The sequence below is a fragment of the Amblyomma maculatum genome, chromosome 1 (assembly GCF_055883805.1).
Source record: "Amblyomma maculatum isolate TAMU_Amacu chromosome 1, ASM5588380v1, whole genome shotgun sequence".
Classification (NCBI taxonomy): Eukaryota; Metazoa; Arthropoda; class Arachnida; order Ixodida; family Ixodidae; genus Amblyomma; species Amblyomma maculatum.
The window spans coordinates 322,171,069-322,191,099 of record NC_139344.1 but is presented as its reverse complement, the minus strand read 5'-3'; the positions used below and the strand labels follow the sequence as shown (position 1 = coordinate 322,191,099).

The following is a 20,031-nucleotide window of genomic DNA, read 5'->3' as shown; positions in this document are numbered from 1 at the left end:
AGACCAGAGGCCGACGAAGCTGTGGAGTTCTTTCACAGTAGTGGGCTTGGGAAACTCTGCCACAGCGCGTAATTTTGCCGGATCGGGAAGAACGCCATCCTTGGAGACGACATGACCGAGAATGGTTAGCTGCCGTGCTCCGAAATGGCACTTCTTTAAATTTAATTGGAGTCCAGCGTCGGTCAGGCATTGGAGAACTGTCTCAAGGCGCTGGAGGTGAGATGAAAAATCCGGGGAAAAGATGACAACATCATCCAGGTAACAAAGGCAAGTGTGCCATTTGAGCCCTCTGAGTAGGTTGTCTGTCATGCGTTCGAATGTGGCATATAAATAATTGTCCTTCTTTATTCCACATGCTTCCTCTGCTCTTCAAATATGCTGAACTATAGTGTTTTGAGGATGCTTCAAAGTCCAGTATATGCAGAGAGGCACCCTCAAAATGGGCCATTTATGAAAAGGCACACTGTTGGGAATGCCAAAGAATTCCTCCAAAATTATAAGTGCCTCTGAGGCCCATCAGTGCAAGAAAGCATGCTCAAACTGCGACAGGGCCGTTGGTGAAGGGGCACCACTGCTGCTGCGTTGCACTGCCAAAAGTGACGTGGAGTTGCCAACAGCTTTGGAGAAATTTTTCGACATTCCTCACAGTGTGCACAAAGCAAAAGACCTTGACGAAACCATGGTAAGCCATTGTTGTCTCAAATGCATAGGTAGTCATACTCCAGGCATTTATTAGACAAAATTATAGTGATGTAAATGGTTTTTGGCAGATTTAGGGCCATGTGATAATTTGAACTTTCGGATAGGTTGCACACTTTTCCTAGTGCTTTGAAGGCAGAATCAACGAAATTTCACTGTAGCACATTTTTTCATGATGCCAATAAGGAATTGCCATGTTAATAAATCCCTCAATCCCTAAACGTTATACAATATAATAGATAACGTCCTGGCATGCAAATTAAAAGAGAAGGCTTGCCAACATTGTAAAAGGCAAAAAAGAAAAAAAAAAAAAGAAAAGAAAGAAAGCACTGACCAGGAGAAAGCAGGGTGTAGAGAAGAGGCAACAGAAATCTCGGGTCATAAAGGCCAGCATCAGCAATGCCCTCCAAAGGCAACACCTGCAAAGCAGCATATTTCAATACTGCAAAACAATCAAGCTTTGATAGAAGCCAATCTGACAGGGCAACAGAAAAGCTGGCAATCTTTATACTTCATTATTTATATAAGCAAAAGGTATCTTGTGTCTAAGACCTATCCTAACATGCTACAGATAAATGTTTCAGAAACTGGTCTAAGAAGTTTCAGTTAGCTGCAACACGGTACTGGGTCAAATTGGTATTTAGTGATTGCTTTCTAGGCAAACAACTGTATGAGCTAGAACTTTGATTTCTTTTCCACAAGTTTTGGCTATTAGATAGTCAGACATTTGCTATAATTCAGTTTTCTCATTTTTTTTTAACTTTTAATGAATGCATATATTTGCAAGTCTCATTAAAATTTGTCTAATGGCCTTATTTTTACAAATAAGATTTGATAACAAGACTTAAAATGCTTCAATAAGGTTTCCATTCTTAAAAAAGGGTGTTGATATGATTTCAATTATGATGTATTGCATAAATTTTAAACAAATAATTGTTTGTCCAAGAAAGCTAACAGGGATCCACAAAAGAAGGCACTTTTTCCTATGGTATGAAAAGAGTTAAGACCTAAAATGCAGAAGAACAGAAGACATACGTCCAGCTCTAGGTGAAGTGGAAAGTGGAGAACAGATGCAGCCATCCTATCCTCGTTGATCAAGTTCAGGACTTCTTCAGACTTGGGCTGCTTGAGCAAGGTGACCGAGGCTTTCTTGTGCAATGAGTAGAATGACACTGCTGAAGGTCCCCACAAGAATGGTCTGGCACAAACAACAGGTACGACATGCATAAAATAGAGATTTCTGTTTTCAGAAATCCAAACCACTACCAAAGAAAAAATGCACCTTCACTAACTTAGCTTAAGTTCAAAAGCACAAGCCATCATGACATAATTGCTGGAGTTTAAGTAATACTAACTTAATTCTAACGATTTCAAAATGAATATTTAAAACATACTTCTGGCACACGAAAGAGGTAGATTGACACAACACAACTTTTCAAATTAAGAATTACCAGCCGTGGTGGTGCAATGGTTAAGGTGCTCAACTTCTGTGGCCAAGGATGCGGGATTGAATCCCAGCCACAGCGGCCGCTTTTCGATGAAGGTGAAAAGCAAAAAGAACCCTAGGTGGTTGAAATTTATGGGGTCCTCCACTACGACGTCTCTTATAGCCTGAGTCGCTTTAAGACGTTAAACCCCACAAACCAAACCAAAAAAAAATTTCCCAGTTCACTGCAGAATCTGCACTGGAGAAATGCATAAGACTGAGCATTGTTGTGTTTCCCGCGAAATGTCTCAGCGGGGTTCCGCAAGTGACAGATACTGTGCCTTCCCTTTCCTGTAAACTAATTATAAAATGCCAGTAAACTTTGATGTGTTCAACGGAACGCTGGTTGTGTCAACAAGGGGCACGTGATGTACCGTGTGTGGCAGCAACGCTCAGGCTTTTGCATTTCTGCAATGCAGCGCAGTTGGTTGATTACTTCTATAGTGCACATTAAAGAACCCAAGGTGGTCGAAATTTCCGGAGCCCTTCTCTACGGCGTCTCTCGTAGCCTGAGTCGCTTTGGGACGATAAACCCCATAAACCAAACATTTATGCAAACTTTATGCAAGTTTCTACTATGGTGGAAGAAGGAATCAGCAGTTTTGTATCCATTCTTATGCTCGAATGTCTCGCCGTGCAGTGTTTGCAGAGACTACAGGTGGCAACCAACATTTGATGACTGTACTGCCATCAGCAAGTTGCAGGCAAGTGCCCAGGCTTAGATGAAGTCTAAATGAAAAAGCGAACATGCCACTGCGGCAACTGCACAACATCAGCCTTATGGACAGGATGAAACTGAAAGGTAAAGGCAACTCAAGAGATGAAAAAAAAAATCAACTTAGTGCTTAGCACTCCATTGGTATAAAGATTTGCAATTGGGCCTAGTGACCACAGCCGAAAACCAATACTATCAAAATCGGCAGTAGGCGATTGCATGGATGCTGCGATCATCAAGCAATAGTTGGAGGCTGCGGTATATTTTCTAGCGAGTATAAGCTCTTCACTTTAAAAAGCACCGCCAGTTTCTCATCATGTTCGCTGTCTTTGTGAAGCCATATGTCTCCCACATACTTTTGCTAAATATTTACGTATGGTAAAACCTCGCTGATTTGAACCCCATTAAAACATTTATGGCATCGGATGCTCATAGCGGTTCATTCGAATCAGAGCTTTGGGATCTTACTAGTTGGGAAACTCCGCTTCAGGAAATGACTAGTTTTCGTGTGCATTTTTCGGGTGGATGGATGGATGGATGGAATATAGGAGCGTCCCCTTTGAAACGGGGTGGTAGCAGTAGCTATCATGCTCATTTTTCTCCATATATCTTAATTATTGATTTAGAATGGTTAACTAAACCATCATTCTATTTATTAAATTTTGCTCCTACATTACTAACATTATGTCACTTCTCTGCTTGTAAGCCACCAATCTTCCAGCCGTTTTTTGCTAGTTTCCACCGCCGGTTTATTCACCCGGCCACTGTTATCTCTAAACCCCAGAACTTCAGGAACAGTGATTGCGCCTGCATCAACTTCCGGATGGATACCATTGCATTCGAGTATAATATGGTCAATTGTTTCACTGGAGTTTCCACATACAGCACATGCGTCATCTCCATTGTTAAACTTCTTTTTGTAGCTGCGTGTTCTAAGGCACCCTGATCTAGCTTCAAAAAGTAGGGCACTGCCTCTTGAGTTATCAAAGAAATCTTCCTTCCTGATCTGCATTTTCCACTTTCGGTATAATTCCACACTCTGTTTTTTTTCCATCGAATTTATCCAATTTTTACCTTCTGTGTTTTTCACCTGTTGCTTAATGCTCTTTATTTCTCCGTCCTTGTTACTAGCATACTTACTAGTTAGTTTCCTAGTTCTTTTCCTCCATTGTGAGTCAACGCTTTTTAGGTACAGGTATTTAAATACCTTAGCTGCCCATCTGTTACTGTCCAATTTCCTCAGGTGTTCCTCATATAATATTTTACTCTGAGCTTCCCGTACTTCGAAAGATGCCCAGCCCATATCTCCCTGTACCGCCTCATTTGTAGTTTTGCCGTGGGCACCTAGTGCTAATTGTCCAACGGATCTCTGATTTGTTTCTAATGTCGACTGTACCTCTGATTTTAGGCACAAAACCTCATTTCCGAAAGTAAGTCCGGGCACCATAACTCCTTTCCAAATACCCCTCAACACCTCATACCTATTGTATCCCCACAATGCCTTATGCTTCATTATCCCGGCATTCCTTCGCCCTTTGGCCTTAAGTGATTGCTCATGCTTTCCAATGTATGCCAATCCTTCGTTTACCCATACCCCCAAATATTTATATTCTGCTACTCTAGGTATTTCAAGGCCTTGAATTTTAAGACCCTGATCAGTTGAGCCGTTGAAAATCATCAGACCCGACTTAACTGCGCTGAAACTGAAGCCTAGAGCGTCCCCTTCGTCTCCGCAATACTTAACTAGAGTTTGCAATTCTTCCAGACTCTCAGCTAGCAGCACAATATTGTCTGCATACATCAAACCGGGGAGGCGCTGCTCTACCGCCTTTCCACCTAATCTGTCTAATCTGTATGACAGGTTAAAACCTAGGTTACTGTCTTGTATCCTCCGTTCCAGGTTTATCATATAAAGCATGAACAGCACCGGTGATAGAGGACAGCCTTGTCTTAACCCTTTGCATACTTTGACATCCTCCGTACTTCTTATCCCTTCCCACGTAATTTCTACTTTGTTATCCCGGTATATTTCCTGTAGGAACTCTATTATCTCATAACCGCTACCTTCTTTTAATATGTTCCACAGGAGTTCCCTGCTTACATTGTCGTACGCCCCGTTTATGTCCAGGAAGGCCAAATACAAAGGTCTATTTTCCACTCTAGATATTTCGATGCATTGGGTAAGCACGAACAGGCAATCATCTAAGCGCCTACCATTTCTAAAGCCGTTCTGAAGTTCTCCGAGTATCTTGTTACTTTCAACCCATGCTTGCACCTTTAATTTCACTGCCTGCATGGCTAACCTGTACATTACAGATGTTATGGTAATCGGCCTGTAGGATTTTATGTGCATCCTTTCTCCTTTCCCTTTATAAATCAAATTCATTTTACTCTGCCGCCAGCTGTCCGGAATTTGCTTATTCGCTATGACTGTTTCCAAAGCTTTTAACAACGTTTCCTTACTTTTTGGACCGAGTTCATTAATCAGCTTGATCGGAATTCCATCTATTTTTGTAGATGTGTTTTTAGGAATATTTTTTTCTGCCTTTTTCCAGTTTAGATTGGTCAGTTCTAAGGTGCTTTGTATTCTGCTACCTTGTGTTGCTTCCTGATTTGCGCAGATTACCCTCGGCTATAACTGATGTAATGTAGTTCACTGCGTTGTCTCCCTTTAAACAATTTCCCTCGTTATCTTGAATCCGATCTTGCTTTCTTTGATTCTTCTTCCCTAGCCAGCTTATATGGTTCCAGAATTTTCTTGCTCCGCCTCTAGAGGCATCGTGTATATCAGCCATCCAGCGATTGGTGGACTGTCTTATTTTACTTTGGACGAGGGCCTGCACTTGAAGTTTCTTTTGTCGATATGATTCCATTTTTGGTCGATTTCCTCCTGAGAAGCCTGTGCTCTCTTTGCCATTCAGTGTTCCGTTGAAGCAGCCCGTCGTTGTTCAATAGCTTCCCTGATTTCCTTATTCCACCAGCTCCGTGGCTTCCTCTTTCCATTCCAGCGGTTTGCTACTTTAACCTCCTGAATTTTACATCTTATGAGTAGTTCTACCTGTTCATAATCCAAGTCTTCCATGGGGCTTTTCTCTATTGCTTCCTCTATGTCTGCTGCTATCTGCGCTATTTGATCGTCGTTTAATTTTGCGTTTACGTTTTGTCTAAGTTCCATTTCTCTTTTCATCAAGGGCCCCATCTGCAGACTAATACGTTTATGATCACTTCCCAGACTACTCCCCTTCTTCGTCTATTTCCATTTTTGTGACCTTGCTATAAATTTCCTGCGACATTAGACAATAGTCAATGGTCGTCTGCCTGTTGCGGAATTCCCACGTGATTTGGCCTTCACATTTTGTTTCTCTATTTACTATGAATTGTCACGCCTATCTATGACTATGAATTGTCACGCCTATCTATTTACTATGAATTGTCACGCCATCTAGAAGCGGTGAATAGAAGCTTTCTGCTATTGCCATCATTGCTTTTTGTAAATCACTTTTTCTTTTCTTCTTTCCCATCTTAATTAACTCTACAGCTGTTATTTCCAAGAATTTTTGGTACTGCAAGTTTTCAACTAATAAAGTTTGCAACTTAGATGCAGTTTCCTGTAATGGCCGCAGGCGCCGCCACTATACGTATACACTCCAAATTTTTACCAATCAAAACCGCTGTTTTTTGATACATGAGCACTATGGGAAGTTTTGTAATTGGTAGTATATTAAAGAGCTCCGATTCAAATAGGGGGCCATGTCGAGGTACGACCTGCAAAGCCAGTGATGATCAAATAGACCTCCCCGTGTCCGAACAGACCCCTCTGAATCTGAATTTCATGAAATGGCAGTGCCCACACACAGATATGTATGTGTATAGCAGTTGCAACGACGACTGAGTCTCTCACAGCCGAAATATAGCCTAGCAGCATAGCTTCAATTTTGCACCATTACAACACTGCTTTGTGCGTCAATGGTCGCTTAGTTTTATTTTTGGAGGGCATCACAGATTTTTGAGGACACACATAAACCTCCTGTCCCACTGTAATTATCATGCGATGTAACGCACATGCCGTTTGTTAGGTTGGCAAGGGGAGGGCACACATGCTGCCCCCCCCCCCCCCCCCCCACTTTTCACTCCTTCGCAGCAGCCTTCCCTCTTTACCCTCACAAAACTGGTGAGACATCCTCTCCACAATAGAGGAGAAATTAGTTTCTCCTGAGGACCTCTTGTCTTTCAGCTGGCTGATGCGAATGTGCGCAGCCCACACTCTCTGTAGAACAGACCACTGCTGTCACCTGACCACCCGACCACCATACGCATTGACTGCTGCGGGCTGTGAGCACGAAATCAGATAAAGTGAGTGGAACATTTCTCTTCCGCTTCTGCATGCACTTTCCCCTTTTGTGCTTCCTTTCAGCCCTGTACGCAGGTAGGACGTTTGCTCACTACAGCAGTAGTTTTTAAGTGTTGCCCTTGCTGTTGTATATGTACTTGGGCACAACAAACGCTGCTTCAAGTATGCATTTGTGTTTGTCCCTTTTGGCCCAAACTCGTCATGGCGGTGACTTATCGCACTACGAGTTGGGGATTATAGCTCTGATTGTTAGGGATGGCACACTGGTGCTAGAAGGCGACTACAGAATCTAGTCACTTGAGCGTTATCACCAGGATAACCTTCATAAGTTCTAAAGTGTATGCATATTCCCCTCGAACGAAAGGAAGAAACAGCTCAAACAGACGGGATGTGTAGAAAGGCGAGGCAGACACATGAGCTGACTAACAACAAAATGGTAAAACCAGTCCCGCCGAAATAACGTAGTCATCCATTCCACCGATTGCAAGGACTGTGAGGTGTTTTTAAACCAGACCACTATCATCGCCAAATATTAAGACCTGACCTCACGCCTCATATCTGAGGCTTTTCACATTCACGAATTTGGTGACACATGTGTCAGCCAACCATTCGTTGCTCTAATCCCACAAGAGCTTACCTATCTCTATCGGGGACGGTTCTGATAGTTGCTGTGTGCATCTTAAGACCATGCTTGTGTCGCAATTGATTTTTCTTATGTGCTTTGGCTCTCTGCTTTATATTGCTCCTTGTGTCGCAATAAAGCATTTGGTTGTTAGTCAGCTCACGTGTCTGTCTCGACTTTCTACATGTCGCGTCTGTTTGAGCTGTTTCTTCCTTTCGTTCAACATGAACCAACCAGCCTGACAAAGCACTCTTCTTATATTCCCCTCGCGTTACGAGAATGCTTGAAACAGTCTGTGCAGTGTAGCATCCTCAAAACGCAATGGGGCTGCCTGTGAAGAGGCAACACTGCTAATGCGTCACACCGCGAAAAGGGTCACAGAGGCATTTAGGATTCTTTAGAATTTCTTCGACACTCCCAACAGTGTCAAACCACTTGACGAAACCACGAAAAAGTCACCGATGTTGCACTTTTTCATCTCAAATGTAAAGACAATATTTCAAGCATTCATCAGATAATATAACAGCGTTGAAATTGGTTTTTGGCAGCTTCACATTTTTTGTGGTTTCTTGAAAGCTTAATTTACTAATTTTCCTGTGTTCTGTGAACTTTGACAAGTACAAGTGTTAAATGGGAGCGGACGATGCCCGACAATGGTACGTGCATGCTGAACAATCCTGCAGAGAATAAAATAGGCTCTCCTTTAGCTTTTTATTTGATCAAATTTTCGACCCCTGTGAAGTCTGAATAAATGATGTTCCACTTCCCATATTATAATGGAGGCCTGGGTACTGGTGGCGACACTACGGCGAATGTGAATGAGGTCCAGAAAATTAGACAACCAGTTGTGATGCAACCAAAATTTCAAGTGCTTTTAAGCATAAATTTTACGGAGCAGGTTGTGTGGTTCGATGAAAAAGACCAAATAAGCAAACATGTCCTCGCTCGACGATTGTAGTTCCATGATGGATCACTTGAAAGGAATGGTCGCATGCTTTGCACCTCCTCCTCCCAGCTTTAGGCGAAAGAGAATCGCCCCTGTAACTTATACCACTGTCCAAGTGTACACTAACACCCTACACTCATACTGACTTCATTCCTTTACCCAGAGTACTAATGAAATTAAGTTGTCACAGGAAAAGGTCTATGTTAATTAACTTAATTTAGCTCACTTGAAGTTGCAGACGTCCACTCCATTCTTTTCATACAGAGACATCAGGTGAAGAAGTCTCTGGTCTGGAAAAAAGAAAAAACGAAAAGGAAACATCCGATACACGGGTGAGGCAGACTGGCAAATGAAATGAAGCAAGCGCTTGCAAGCAGCAGCTGTCTGCACTCACCTACTATAGAAAGAGATGCTCCATAAGCGCTGAGAAATACTGGAATGTGCTCAATGCTGCATAGCGAGGGGTCACATTGAACCAGGACAGCCATCAGTTCCAGCATCTTATCTGTCCAGGAAAAAAATACACTGAAGCTTAGATAAAGCAATAATGTTACATAGTCCTGCAATGACCAGTCGCAAGAGAAAGGAACAAACAAGACTGACCAGGAAACACATTCCTCGGCAAACTGAGTAGCTTTGCGGACCTTGCAAATATATTCTCGGTTATACTTCACTTCCTCTCTCCATTTTCATTTTTACTTCATTGACTACACAATATTACCTAATTCATCATTGTTGTTTGTTTTAGCTATAGACATGTTTCAGGCTTCTATTGTTATGAAGCCTGTTATAGAGCTTGCAGCAGTTCTTGAACAGACTGGTAAAGCTTTCATCCTTTAACATACTACACTGATATGAAACCTCTAATTCAGGCAGGAAATAAAATAAATCATTCCATATTATTTATAGCATACAAAAGCCCCTTGATGATACTATCCCAGTTGATAAGAATTCACAAAATTCCTTGGCTGGAGTACACTGTACAGTATGCAGCAATTCAGACATTCTGAGACTACTCGCATAATGCTGCAGGTGACACGAACATGGGAGCCAGATATACACCCTGCAGCACCAAGTGCTGCCTGTACATTGCCCGTGCCACAATTGCCAGTCGCATGGTAGATACTGTGAGCAGTGAGCTGTGGCACACGACCTACACATCACCAATGCACAGTCACCAGTTGAGACGTGGTAGGCACCGCAATCGGACCGCAGCGGATCACAGCCCACAGATCGCAAATGCCACAATCACCAGTAACACAAACCATGAACAGTGAGCAGAATGCTCGGCCCGCATAGTGTACTGCTGACGCAGTAAACGAACAGTGGCACACATTCATTGATAAATCTCACTGCCCAAAAACAAGTCTGCGTAGAAGCATTTCCCACGCTTATTGCCCACACAGATATTGTTTAGTTTGGATGATACGCATAATTTTTGTGAATATGTGAGAAATGAATCATTGAGACTCTATTTCTTCTTTTCTTTCTCATGCTAGCTATCTTTTTACCAAAATGCTTCTATGAATGGTGCTATTTGTGACTTCAGGTAATATATACCAGGGGATTGATGGTTCCAAGACACAACACCCGGACCACACAAGCAAAACTGCAAGGGGCTCAGTGTCAATTGCCTCCAGCAAAATTAAAATGCAGAATGGGGCAGAGGACTGGAAGATCCTACACCAGTTAGTTCTTACACTCTACTTAAATTTCCATCAGACACAATATTAATACAATACAAACTTAAAAGACAGAGCCCACAAGCCAAATCCAATGACATATGCCTGATTCAGGCAGCTGGTTGCCAGCACAGGATAACAGGTACGTTGAATTTATGCACTCGAGTTACATTCCTTTAGAATAGGCTTATACTGTTTTATATGCTTCACTGCACTGAAAACAGCCAGGGTCCCAGAGCTTAGCATCATGCAAGGAGACATGCTCTCCAAGGAGGGCCAATCACCTTTCTGGGCCTGCACTTTTTGGTCAGTGTCCAGCATCAGTGGGAGGAACCTTGAATGACCAAACATCATCATGTACACCCGGCAAAGGGCAGGGTTGATGTCTCCTACATTGTCCACACCATACACCTTATGGCAGATTACAGTGAGGAGCTCGAATGATGTTTTCCCAAACGACTCTGACCTGGAAAAAAAAAAAAAAAAGAATGTTGGAGCCAGAAAATGACACAAGTGAGGCATACCAATATAAACACATTCTTAATCTAATAGTACAGACCAATGGCAAAAAAAAAAAGCTTCCATACATACAAGTGTGCTAATTATAGTGCGTGTGAAATTTCTGTCTGAAAAACAAGTTACCTTTTTTGCTTTTCTTTCCACTGAAACATACGAAAACCCATAATGAAGTACAATCAATAAACAAGCCTTTTGTCAAGCCTTTTTCTGCATACACATGCACAGTAGAATCTTGATAAATGGAAGCCAGTTAAGCGAAATAGCTGTTTTAGTGAAACGAAAGCCTCTGACTTTGCTGGTTTTGTATTAAGGCAATGTAAAAAAAAAAAAAAAAAAAAAACACACAACTTGCTAGACTATAAACCAAACCATTTTTTTTTTTATTATACAAGTTTGCCATAAGGCATATTAAAAAGACCCATGTAAATTATTTTCCGTAAGGAGCTGGAGAAGGCTCCTGCTCTTATCGTTGTCGGTGAGCCATTTGAAGCAGTCCTCTTCTCTTGTTGCGATTAGTCCTACTTCCTGCAGAATCTGTGTCCTTGATGCCCTACCAGCGTAAAAAGTCTTATTTTAGAGCAATAAGCATTTTAAGGGCAACCTACTTTCAGTAAACTTTTACCAAGCATTTCCTGCTGAAGACAACATGCCTAAACAGCATAATCGTGCCCGTAGCTGAATTAACTTCCAGCATGGCTTTCTTGCAGTTGCTGATGTTGTCAATTTTCTGGAGCATACTGTTTGCAAGTTAAAATCCTAAAGCGACTGAGCCTATGAAGAACACTCCAGTGGAGAACTCTGAAAATTTCAACCTCCTGGGGTTCTTCAATGTGCACTGATATGCGCAGTACACAAGCGCCTTGCATTGCTTCCATTGAAAAGCAGCTGCCTCGCACCGCGATTTGATCCTGTGTCTTTCACTTGATTTCACGTCAAGCGGTATGAGCCGTTTTTTAGATTTTACGTTTTTTAACCATATTATACTGCCACGAAACACTCAAATATTTATTCTTCGTTTATGACAGCGGCCTTATCACTGTGATTATAGAACATTTAGTGACAGTGTGCTCTTTGTTTGTTCATACTCAGTGTCGCAAGATGAGGCCTTATCACCTTCTTAGTAGTGCAAGATGCGCTGAGATTTGTCTCCTCGATTGCAGCCAAGCACCGTATTTTTCCAGACTCTACTAATTTCTTTTGGCTGGTTTATCGAGACATTTCTTCGCTGACCTTAAATCGAGAAGATATTTCTAGTTCACTATAGCAGGACATCAGCACAACACTTTAAAAAATAAAATATGTATATACAAGAAACGCTTCTGCTCAATGCCCTCACATAATGTCCCTGCCACACATAATGGCTCCTGCAACCCATCATGAAGAACTGCTTGCGGGAAGCTTTCTTGCTGATGCAGAAAAGGCAGGGCACTATAGCCAAGCCCCCTTATAACGATTGCAGGCAGGTTCATGGCAGTAAATTGGGATGGGGAGCCATGTCAAGGTAAAACTTGCAAAGCCAGTGACCATCAAATAGATTTCCCTGAATTTGAATTTCATGAAATGGTGGTGTCCACACATTCAGATGTATGCGTATGGTAGATTCGAAGACGATTGAGGGTTTCAATGAGCATAGTTTCAATTTCGTGCCATTACAAACACCGCTTAGCATGTTACTGGTCTTTAAGTATTATTTCTGAATGATGTCACAAAGTTTTTTGGGGATACACACAAATCTCCTGTCCCGTAGCAACGCTTAGCATGACTGGTCTATTAGTTCTATTTTTTGGATGGCGTCACAAAGTTTTTGTGCGTACACATGTATCCCCTGTTTCATTGCAATTATCATGTGATGTAATGCGTGTGCTGTTTATTAGGTTCGCGAGGGGAGGGCATACATGCTGCCCCCGCCACCTTTCACTCCCCTGCAGCAGCCTTCCCTCTTTCCCCTGCTGCGGCTGCAGCTGTAAGTGACACTCGCTTGTTAGAAGCGAGGGTGCTGCCGAAAATTAGGACCCAGAGATTTGCCAATGCAGTCAAAAGGTGCACGCTTCTTGCTAGTGCAGAGACCAAGGAGCATCTCCCATGTACCGTTCCCCGCCCCTAAAATAAGTGTTGACCCTCCCATAAAACAGGCTACAAAATCTTTGTTGTGTGGATGCACCCCGGTTAGCAAAGTGCCCAACGTGGAAGCAAAAGAAAGGAAAACGTGAGAAAGGGGCAACGTTAAAAGGAAAACTGTTATACATGGCTGATTATCAACCACCATCACCAATGTCGCTGGCTGAGTTCATCTCCGGCTTCTGCTCTGCTGTAGCATGAAGGCAGTGCAAACAGCAGATTCTGCGCACACATACACTGTGAAAGCTTCACTGCTGCTTCCCTGTCGAGAGTCGAAAAGGTGAATGCCGACGCTAACACCTACGCCGGATTCTCTGTGTAACGTGCCCTTTTACGCTATCACTTTAAAAAGCTTTCTCACGGCCTGAAATTCTATAGAATTAAGGTGCACATAGCACTTGGTAACCAGCTGGAGTGTCAGAAGGTTAGTGCAGGAAGACAGGGACAACAGACAAACTAAAAACAGGAAGCACTGTGTCCTGTCTTCAGTGTGTCGTCTGTTGTCCCTCTCTTTCTGCGCCTGCGCCAACCTTTTGGCAGTTCATGCACCAAATAGCCGACAAGAATGTTATTGCAAATCATATGGAGTCTTTGCTTTGTGCTTAAACCTGCAGCTGGGTTGCTTTGGGGCATTAAACCCCACAAACCAAACCATTTTTTTCGTGGCTCCTACAGTCAGTGCAAACTTTGACATGAACCAAACAGTTAACTCAAATGCATCAATGAGACTTACTGAAAGCCTGCCTTCAGGTTGTTCTTGATAAACTGCGGCCAGAGTCCATCTTGGCGCACAACTCTTCCAAACACTTCTTGGTTGATAGCCTGGATGAGAAAACATGTAAAAGGATGGTCATGCACATGAAATCGTTACATTTATAGCCCATACAACTGATTATAAATGAGAAGTATTAAAACTTATAGCAAGAGGACATGAAAGCTCTGTTAAACAATCCATTTTTTTTTAAATATGACATCAATCATAACGAACAGAATCAGACAGACAGAGCAGAATCCTCTTCTTTGCTATGTGGCTTTTACGATAAGTATGCAGATGCCAAACAATTTCTTGGACTCAGTTAGGTCCTGCAAAATGGTGCAAATAACTGAAAAAAGTTAAAAAAAAAAAAGTCAGCTGCAAAAATTGCATACTTTTTCATTTTCAACTTTCTGCTTGCAAGCAATAATTATGCTAAATATAAGCCAAAGTCACACTTTTGTAATGTCTGCACCATCTCACGTCACCAATACCAGAGTGTGCGGCGCAATGCATGCCTACAGGCCAGCTATCTGTTAGCTAGTGCTGAGTTCCTGGAAATTCGGTAGAACCACTCAAGGGTTTCATGATGACAAAACATGAACTGACAAGAGAGGTGCGTCTATGATCACAATGAGTGACCACAGTTGATACAATGTCCCATACTCCTGCACCGATGGTGCATCCAAATGGTAAATGCATTCCATCTTTGAAACATGACACCACAATAATACATGCTCGAAAGCAGCAAAAAATAGCAGGACAAAGAAAAAAAAAAGCGTGAGTTGAGCAGTGTGTGTCCATCACCACTATGCAGCTGCTCGTGAGATTCTGGTGCCAATAGCTCCCCCGTGCCAACACCGGAGATGACAGAGACGACAGAGAGTGCCAGCGACGCTAGGGGATGAGTCTGTTTGGGCAATGATGGCCAGCACACCGAGACAGAGAACATGCATAGAGAAGAAGGCACTTCATATGCGAGCGGCAGCATCGCGACCATGTGCGCTCTTTCAACACCTCTCCAACTGCCACACCATGAAAAGCTATGTTGCACAAGCTGCAGAGAGGGTGGTGGCGGCTGCTGCCGCATAAGCGCTGTCAAAGCAATCGTGAAATTCTTCACTGCTTCTATAACATTTAGTCATCCTCAGCCTGACTATACCCACTGCAGGGTGAAGGCCTCTCCCATATTCCTCCAATTAACCTGGTACTGTGATAGCATCCACTTGACCATTGCGAACTTCTTAACCTCATCCGCCCACCTAACTTTCTGCCGCCCCCTGCTACGCTTTCCTTCCCTTCGAATCCAGTTTGTTGCCCTAACGACCATCGGTTATCCTCTCTTCGCACTACATGTCCTGCCCATGCCCATTTCTTCTTCTTAATTTCCACTAGAATGTCGGTAACTTGAGTTATATCTCTGACCCACTGTGCACGCTTCCTATCTCTTAATGTTACCTCTACCATTTTTCGTTCCATAGCCCTCTGGGTAGTCCTCAACTTAAGTAGAACTCTCTTGGTTAGCCTCCACGTTTCAGCCCCATAGGTGAGTACAGGGAAGATGCAACTGTTGTAGACTTTCCTCTTGAGCGATACCGGTAAGCTGCTAGTCATAATCTGGGAGTGCTTGCCAAATGCGCTCCATGCCAGTCTTATTCTCCTTGTTATTTCCCTTTCATGGTCCGGATCTGCGGTTACTACCTGTCCTAAGTACTAGACATAATCACCTACTACTTCCAGTGCTTTGCTACCTAACGTAAACTGCTATTCCTTCCCTAGGCTATTGAACATTACCTTAGTCTTCTGCACATTGATTTTCAAGCCTACCTTTCTACTTTTCCTGTCTAGGTCATCAATCATTATTTGCAGTTCATCCCCCGAGTTGCTTAGCAAGGCAATGTCATCAGCAAATCGCAGATATACTGAGGTATTCTCCATCTACCCTTATCCCTAACTGCTCTCATTCCAAGTCTCTGAATACTTCCTCTAAGCAAGCTGTGAATAGTACTGGGGAGATCGTGTCTCCTTGCCTAACATCTTTCTTTATGGGAATTTTGTTACTTTCTTTATGCAGAACAATGGTTGCTGTGCAGCCACTGTAAAAGCTCATTAATTCGAACTTCACGGGACCGGGAAAAAAGTTGGAATCATCCGATGTTCAAATTATCGAATGGCCTCGAAAAAACTGACCAGAACCATTTGTATTACGGTAAATGCACCGTATTTAGTCGCTTAACGAACTCGCTCGCATAATGAACCCACCCAGCCCCTATTTGTGCCTACGGATCTGAAAAAAAAAAAAAAAATAATAATAAATAAAAGTAATAAAGGCATCAGTCGTTAGTGTGTCCCTTCGTTTCGCGCCTTCACCAAGGTCAATTTAAATGGTCGCGTAACTTGAAAGAAAACGCGTGCAGCTGTCTATTGCCAGCGGCATCAACTCGATGATGAGGGCCCCTGCGAACTGTGAGGCAAATTACTAAAGCACAGAAAATAAGATCTGCCAGAACTCCAAAGTATAATATTTGCACTCAGGAATGAATGCAGTTTTTGTTTCTTGCGTAAGAAAAAACATGTCACATTTATAATAATATTTTAACTTGTTTCTAACGGCCTCTCTCGGCCATTTAGTATCCGCTGCGTAGTTGCCCAAAGCTCAGATATGGGTCAGACCAAAGCTTTTTTCATCCGTGGAATGGGTGCGTCATCGGCCCCGGTTCAACGTTCATCGTTGCAAGCTACGTACAGAGTGGGTTATCTGTACCAAACAGTCAGTATTTCATTCTGCTGGTTGTGGTAGAGCTTTACAGCAAGGCGAAGACTGTGTGTGCTCGATGAGAAACTGATTGCCGCTGCATGTGCGCATTTCCGGACGATGGGACAATGCTGCGTAACAGCTCGGCGGCTCGGCTCGGCCAACTCGGCCTCCCAGGCACGTTGCAAAAATGGTGGCTTGTTTTACGGATACACGTCTGCATGAGTGGCGTATCGCTGCATGTTTTAATTGAACGGTGAAGGTGAGATTTTATTGCCCCCAAGACGCGTGTCGCACTGCACAAAGCCTTCCGTTCTGCTCCCTTTGCTGCGTGTTTAGCTTACTGCGTCATATTACCGCACCAACGTTCGCTGAATGTGCTTTAGCTGTTATCATAGGGATGTTCCTATTGTCAATGGGATCTTTCTCATGAACATGTTAAATGCTTAAGTTGTAAATTTGTAGCCTCACATTGACTCCTCTCAGTGGCAAATGAAGTGCAAGTAAAATAATGGAACCGTGAACAGGGCGAGATTTATTGGAACGAAGCTATATCGCAGATATTTTCACTTCTCAGACGCATTAACTTCTAAATACTAGCAATCCCAATTTGAATTGCTTACCTAAGCTCTTACAGGTTGGTGTTCTAGCGCTAGCGTTAGTTATTCCGTTCATTTGTTTTTTTGTTCTTTGACACTGATATGTACTTTGTTTGTTAGCAAGATATTTTACCCTTTTATAATCTCACTGCGTCTCGTTTGGAGACGTACGCTCAGGTCATTTTGTTATCACGAGGATTTCATGAAGACCGTGACGAAAGAGTGGTGGTCGCTTTCCTACACTTAAAGATTTGCATTGTCGTGAAGCGTCTATGTAAGTAATCGTGAATTAATAAAGCCTGGCTTTCTATGCAGCACAGCTTCACTCATTTATGCCCTTAGTGAAATCCCTCAAGCCATGTGATTCTATCCATGTGCTTGCTGAATTCACTTGAAGGCCCTTGTTCACAAACGTGCCCGAAGAAATAAACCCCAGAATGCGTTTACATGACGCGCGACGAAAGACTAGGCTAACGATGACGGAGGCAGAACGATGCTATGATAAGGTGGTTAAAAATGCCGTAACATTTCAATTAACGTAAAACTTGACAGTAGAAATTCATGTCAAGTAAAGTTGGCCGAACAGTTACGGTGTCCATTTTTCTGCCTTATCCGAGCATCGTTCTGCCTCCATCATTGTTGGCCTTGTTTTTCGTTCATAAGTAAAAAGACAATCAAATTCTCCACCAAAAGTATGTCACTGTGACGTCACAAGCAATGTCACATGTTTGTTTTGCCTCACAGTTCGCAGGGTGCGCCTGGAAACTAAAGTCTCACTCAGAGTCTACACGCAGGCTTCTATAGGGACCGGGCGCCCGTTGTATGGCGCCACCGTCGCTTCAGCGGAACAGCGCCTCCCGCGGTGGAGTGCCGAAACAGCGGAGTGCCGAGGCAGCTGAGCGGCGTAGTCGTTTCCGTTCTGCGAGGCGTTTTTGAGCATGTCCCTACCCATCGTTTTGCAGTGTGGCTTTGAGAGCTTTGAGCTGCTCTGAGTAATCGCAAGGAGTATTTTTTGACCGGGAAATCTTAAAAAAGAAAAGGGCCGTCCTCGGCAGGGCGTGCATGTTTTTTTGTTTTTTTTTTTGTTTCTGTTTTTTTAAACCGCCCGGCGCATGGTATTTCTGTTATATACTAGAAAATGCCGCGCGCGTGATTTCACCATGCGCTAGGAACACCTTCGTTAGGCACTTGTTAAGACGACTTCGAAGACGGGAATTGCGCCTGCACTGCGCGTCCATCTTATACAGTCAAACCTCGATATAACGAACACGCATATAACGAATTATTGAATATAGCGAACTCTTCAGAAATATTTTTGTCAAACACATGTAATTTTAACTTCCCATAGCGAACGTGGTGCAGAATAAAACGGATATTAAGAACTTCGGGACGCCAAGCACTACCTCACTTTAATAGCAGGAGGCAGGCTTCGTTGCACTACATGTGTGTTATGCGGTGCAGCAAAAGTTCAGGATTACCTCGCAGGCTCTGACAGCGCCACAGATGCCACGACGGCATTGGGAGTTGACAGCCGAAGAAATCTATGGCCTCCGAGAAAACCCCCGCGCGCCTGTTAGTGCGCACGGAGGTGATCTCGGAGGCCATAAGAAATCGTTTGCATCTCACAATCGCCGACAGCGCCACTTCAGCAGCGGCGGCAGCGGCACGATCGATTGTTTTTTGCCTTTTTGGATGGCGGAAGGAAACAACTTGCTCTTTTGGTTTTTGCGCCATTCGGGTTTTTTGGTTTTAGTGTTAGCAGCGACGTGGCTGTCGTAGCAATCGGCGGAGGCTGCGTCGGTCGTCGTGTCGAGTGTGGTGCGCGGGTGTGCGTAGTGCTGTGATGGCAGTGAACGTGAAAAAAAAGAGCAGAACTGACGCTAAAGACCAAGCTCAAGATAAAGGCAGTTTACGAGAGGAGACTGATTGACACCCTTCTCATGAAGCTTCTTATGAAGCAGGACTTGAAGATCGACTTGCTGGGAGCATTAAAGCGGCATGGGACAGCGTGAAAGGCGAAACGATTGCCAACTGCTTTCGGCACGCAGCTTTTGTTCCAGCAGAGGCCCGCGCATCAAGTGACGTGACGATGGGGACGAAGCAGAAGCAGAGCTCGATGAGGTGACATGCCCGCAACAATGACTGTAGAGGACTTTGTAGGCGGCGACGACATCGCGGCGATCACGGCTGTACTGACGGACGCCGAAATCGCTGTGGAAGTTTCTGAACAACCCGCAGACGAAGCTCGGGCTGACCGTGCAAACGATGAGAACATTCCGACTTCACAAGAAGCGCTTGCTGCATTGGATTTACTGCGCCGCCACTACAGTGCTATTGAGAGCAGTGGGTTTGCCCTTGTTGAGCGTTTGCAAACTGTGGAACAGGGTGTGATACGGAACGCAATCAACACAAAAAAGCAGGCCGCGATAACGCTGTTCTTTGCGCGTAAATAAACGGACGTGACCCAAGAAAGCACCCTTCGAGTCGCTGTGCCTTCTCTGATTGAATTTTGCTACTCTTGCATGGATTTTCTACGAAATTTTATATTACGAATTATGGATAGAGCGAACTATTTTCCGATTTTTTAACTGTTCGTTATAACAAGGTTTCACTGTATTAGGTCTAGTCGAAATCTGCCTGAAGATCAAATACCGCCGAGCCGTGTAGCCAGGGCGCCGTAGTAGCGGTAGTTGTAATGGTCAGTGCTCATGTGAAATGAAAAAGATGCTACACCTGTTTTTTTTTGGTAATAGCTAGGCTCAAACGATTCAAAGTAGAATAATAG

The 20,031-nt window shown here is 43.5% G+C and overlaps 1 protein-coding gene across 1 annotated transcript in view; it reads right to left on the bottom strand.

Moving 5' to 3' along the window:
• LOC146207268 (nucleolar pre-ribosomal-associated protein 1) overlaps positions 1-20,031 on the bottom strand; it is a 91,730-nt gene that overhangs the window by 12,430 nt on the left and 59,269 nt on the right. The window contains exons 23-28 of the mRNA XM_084579699.1: positions 13,872-13,960; positions 10,786-10,967; positions 9,214-9,324; positions 9,046-9,109; positions 1,735-1,897; positions 1,034-1,118 (exon numbers count right to left, since the gene is read on the bottom strand). Coding sequence (XP_084435825.1) covers positions 1,034-1,118; positions 1,735-1,897; positions 9,046-9,109; positions 9,214-9,324; positions 10,786-10,967; positions 13,872-13,960 — 694 coding nt within the window. The remainder of the gene's footprint in view (positions 1-1,033; positions 1,119-1,734; positions 1,898-9,045; positions 9,110-9,213; positions 9,325-10,785; positions 10,968-13,871; positions 13,961-20,031) is intronic.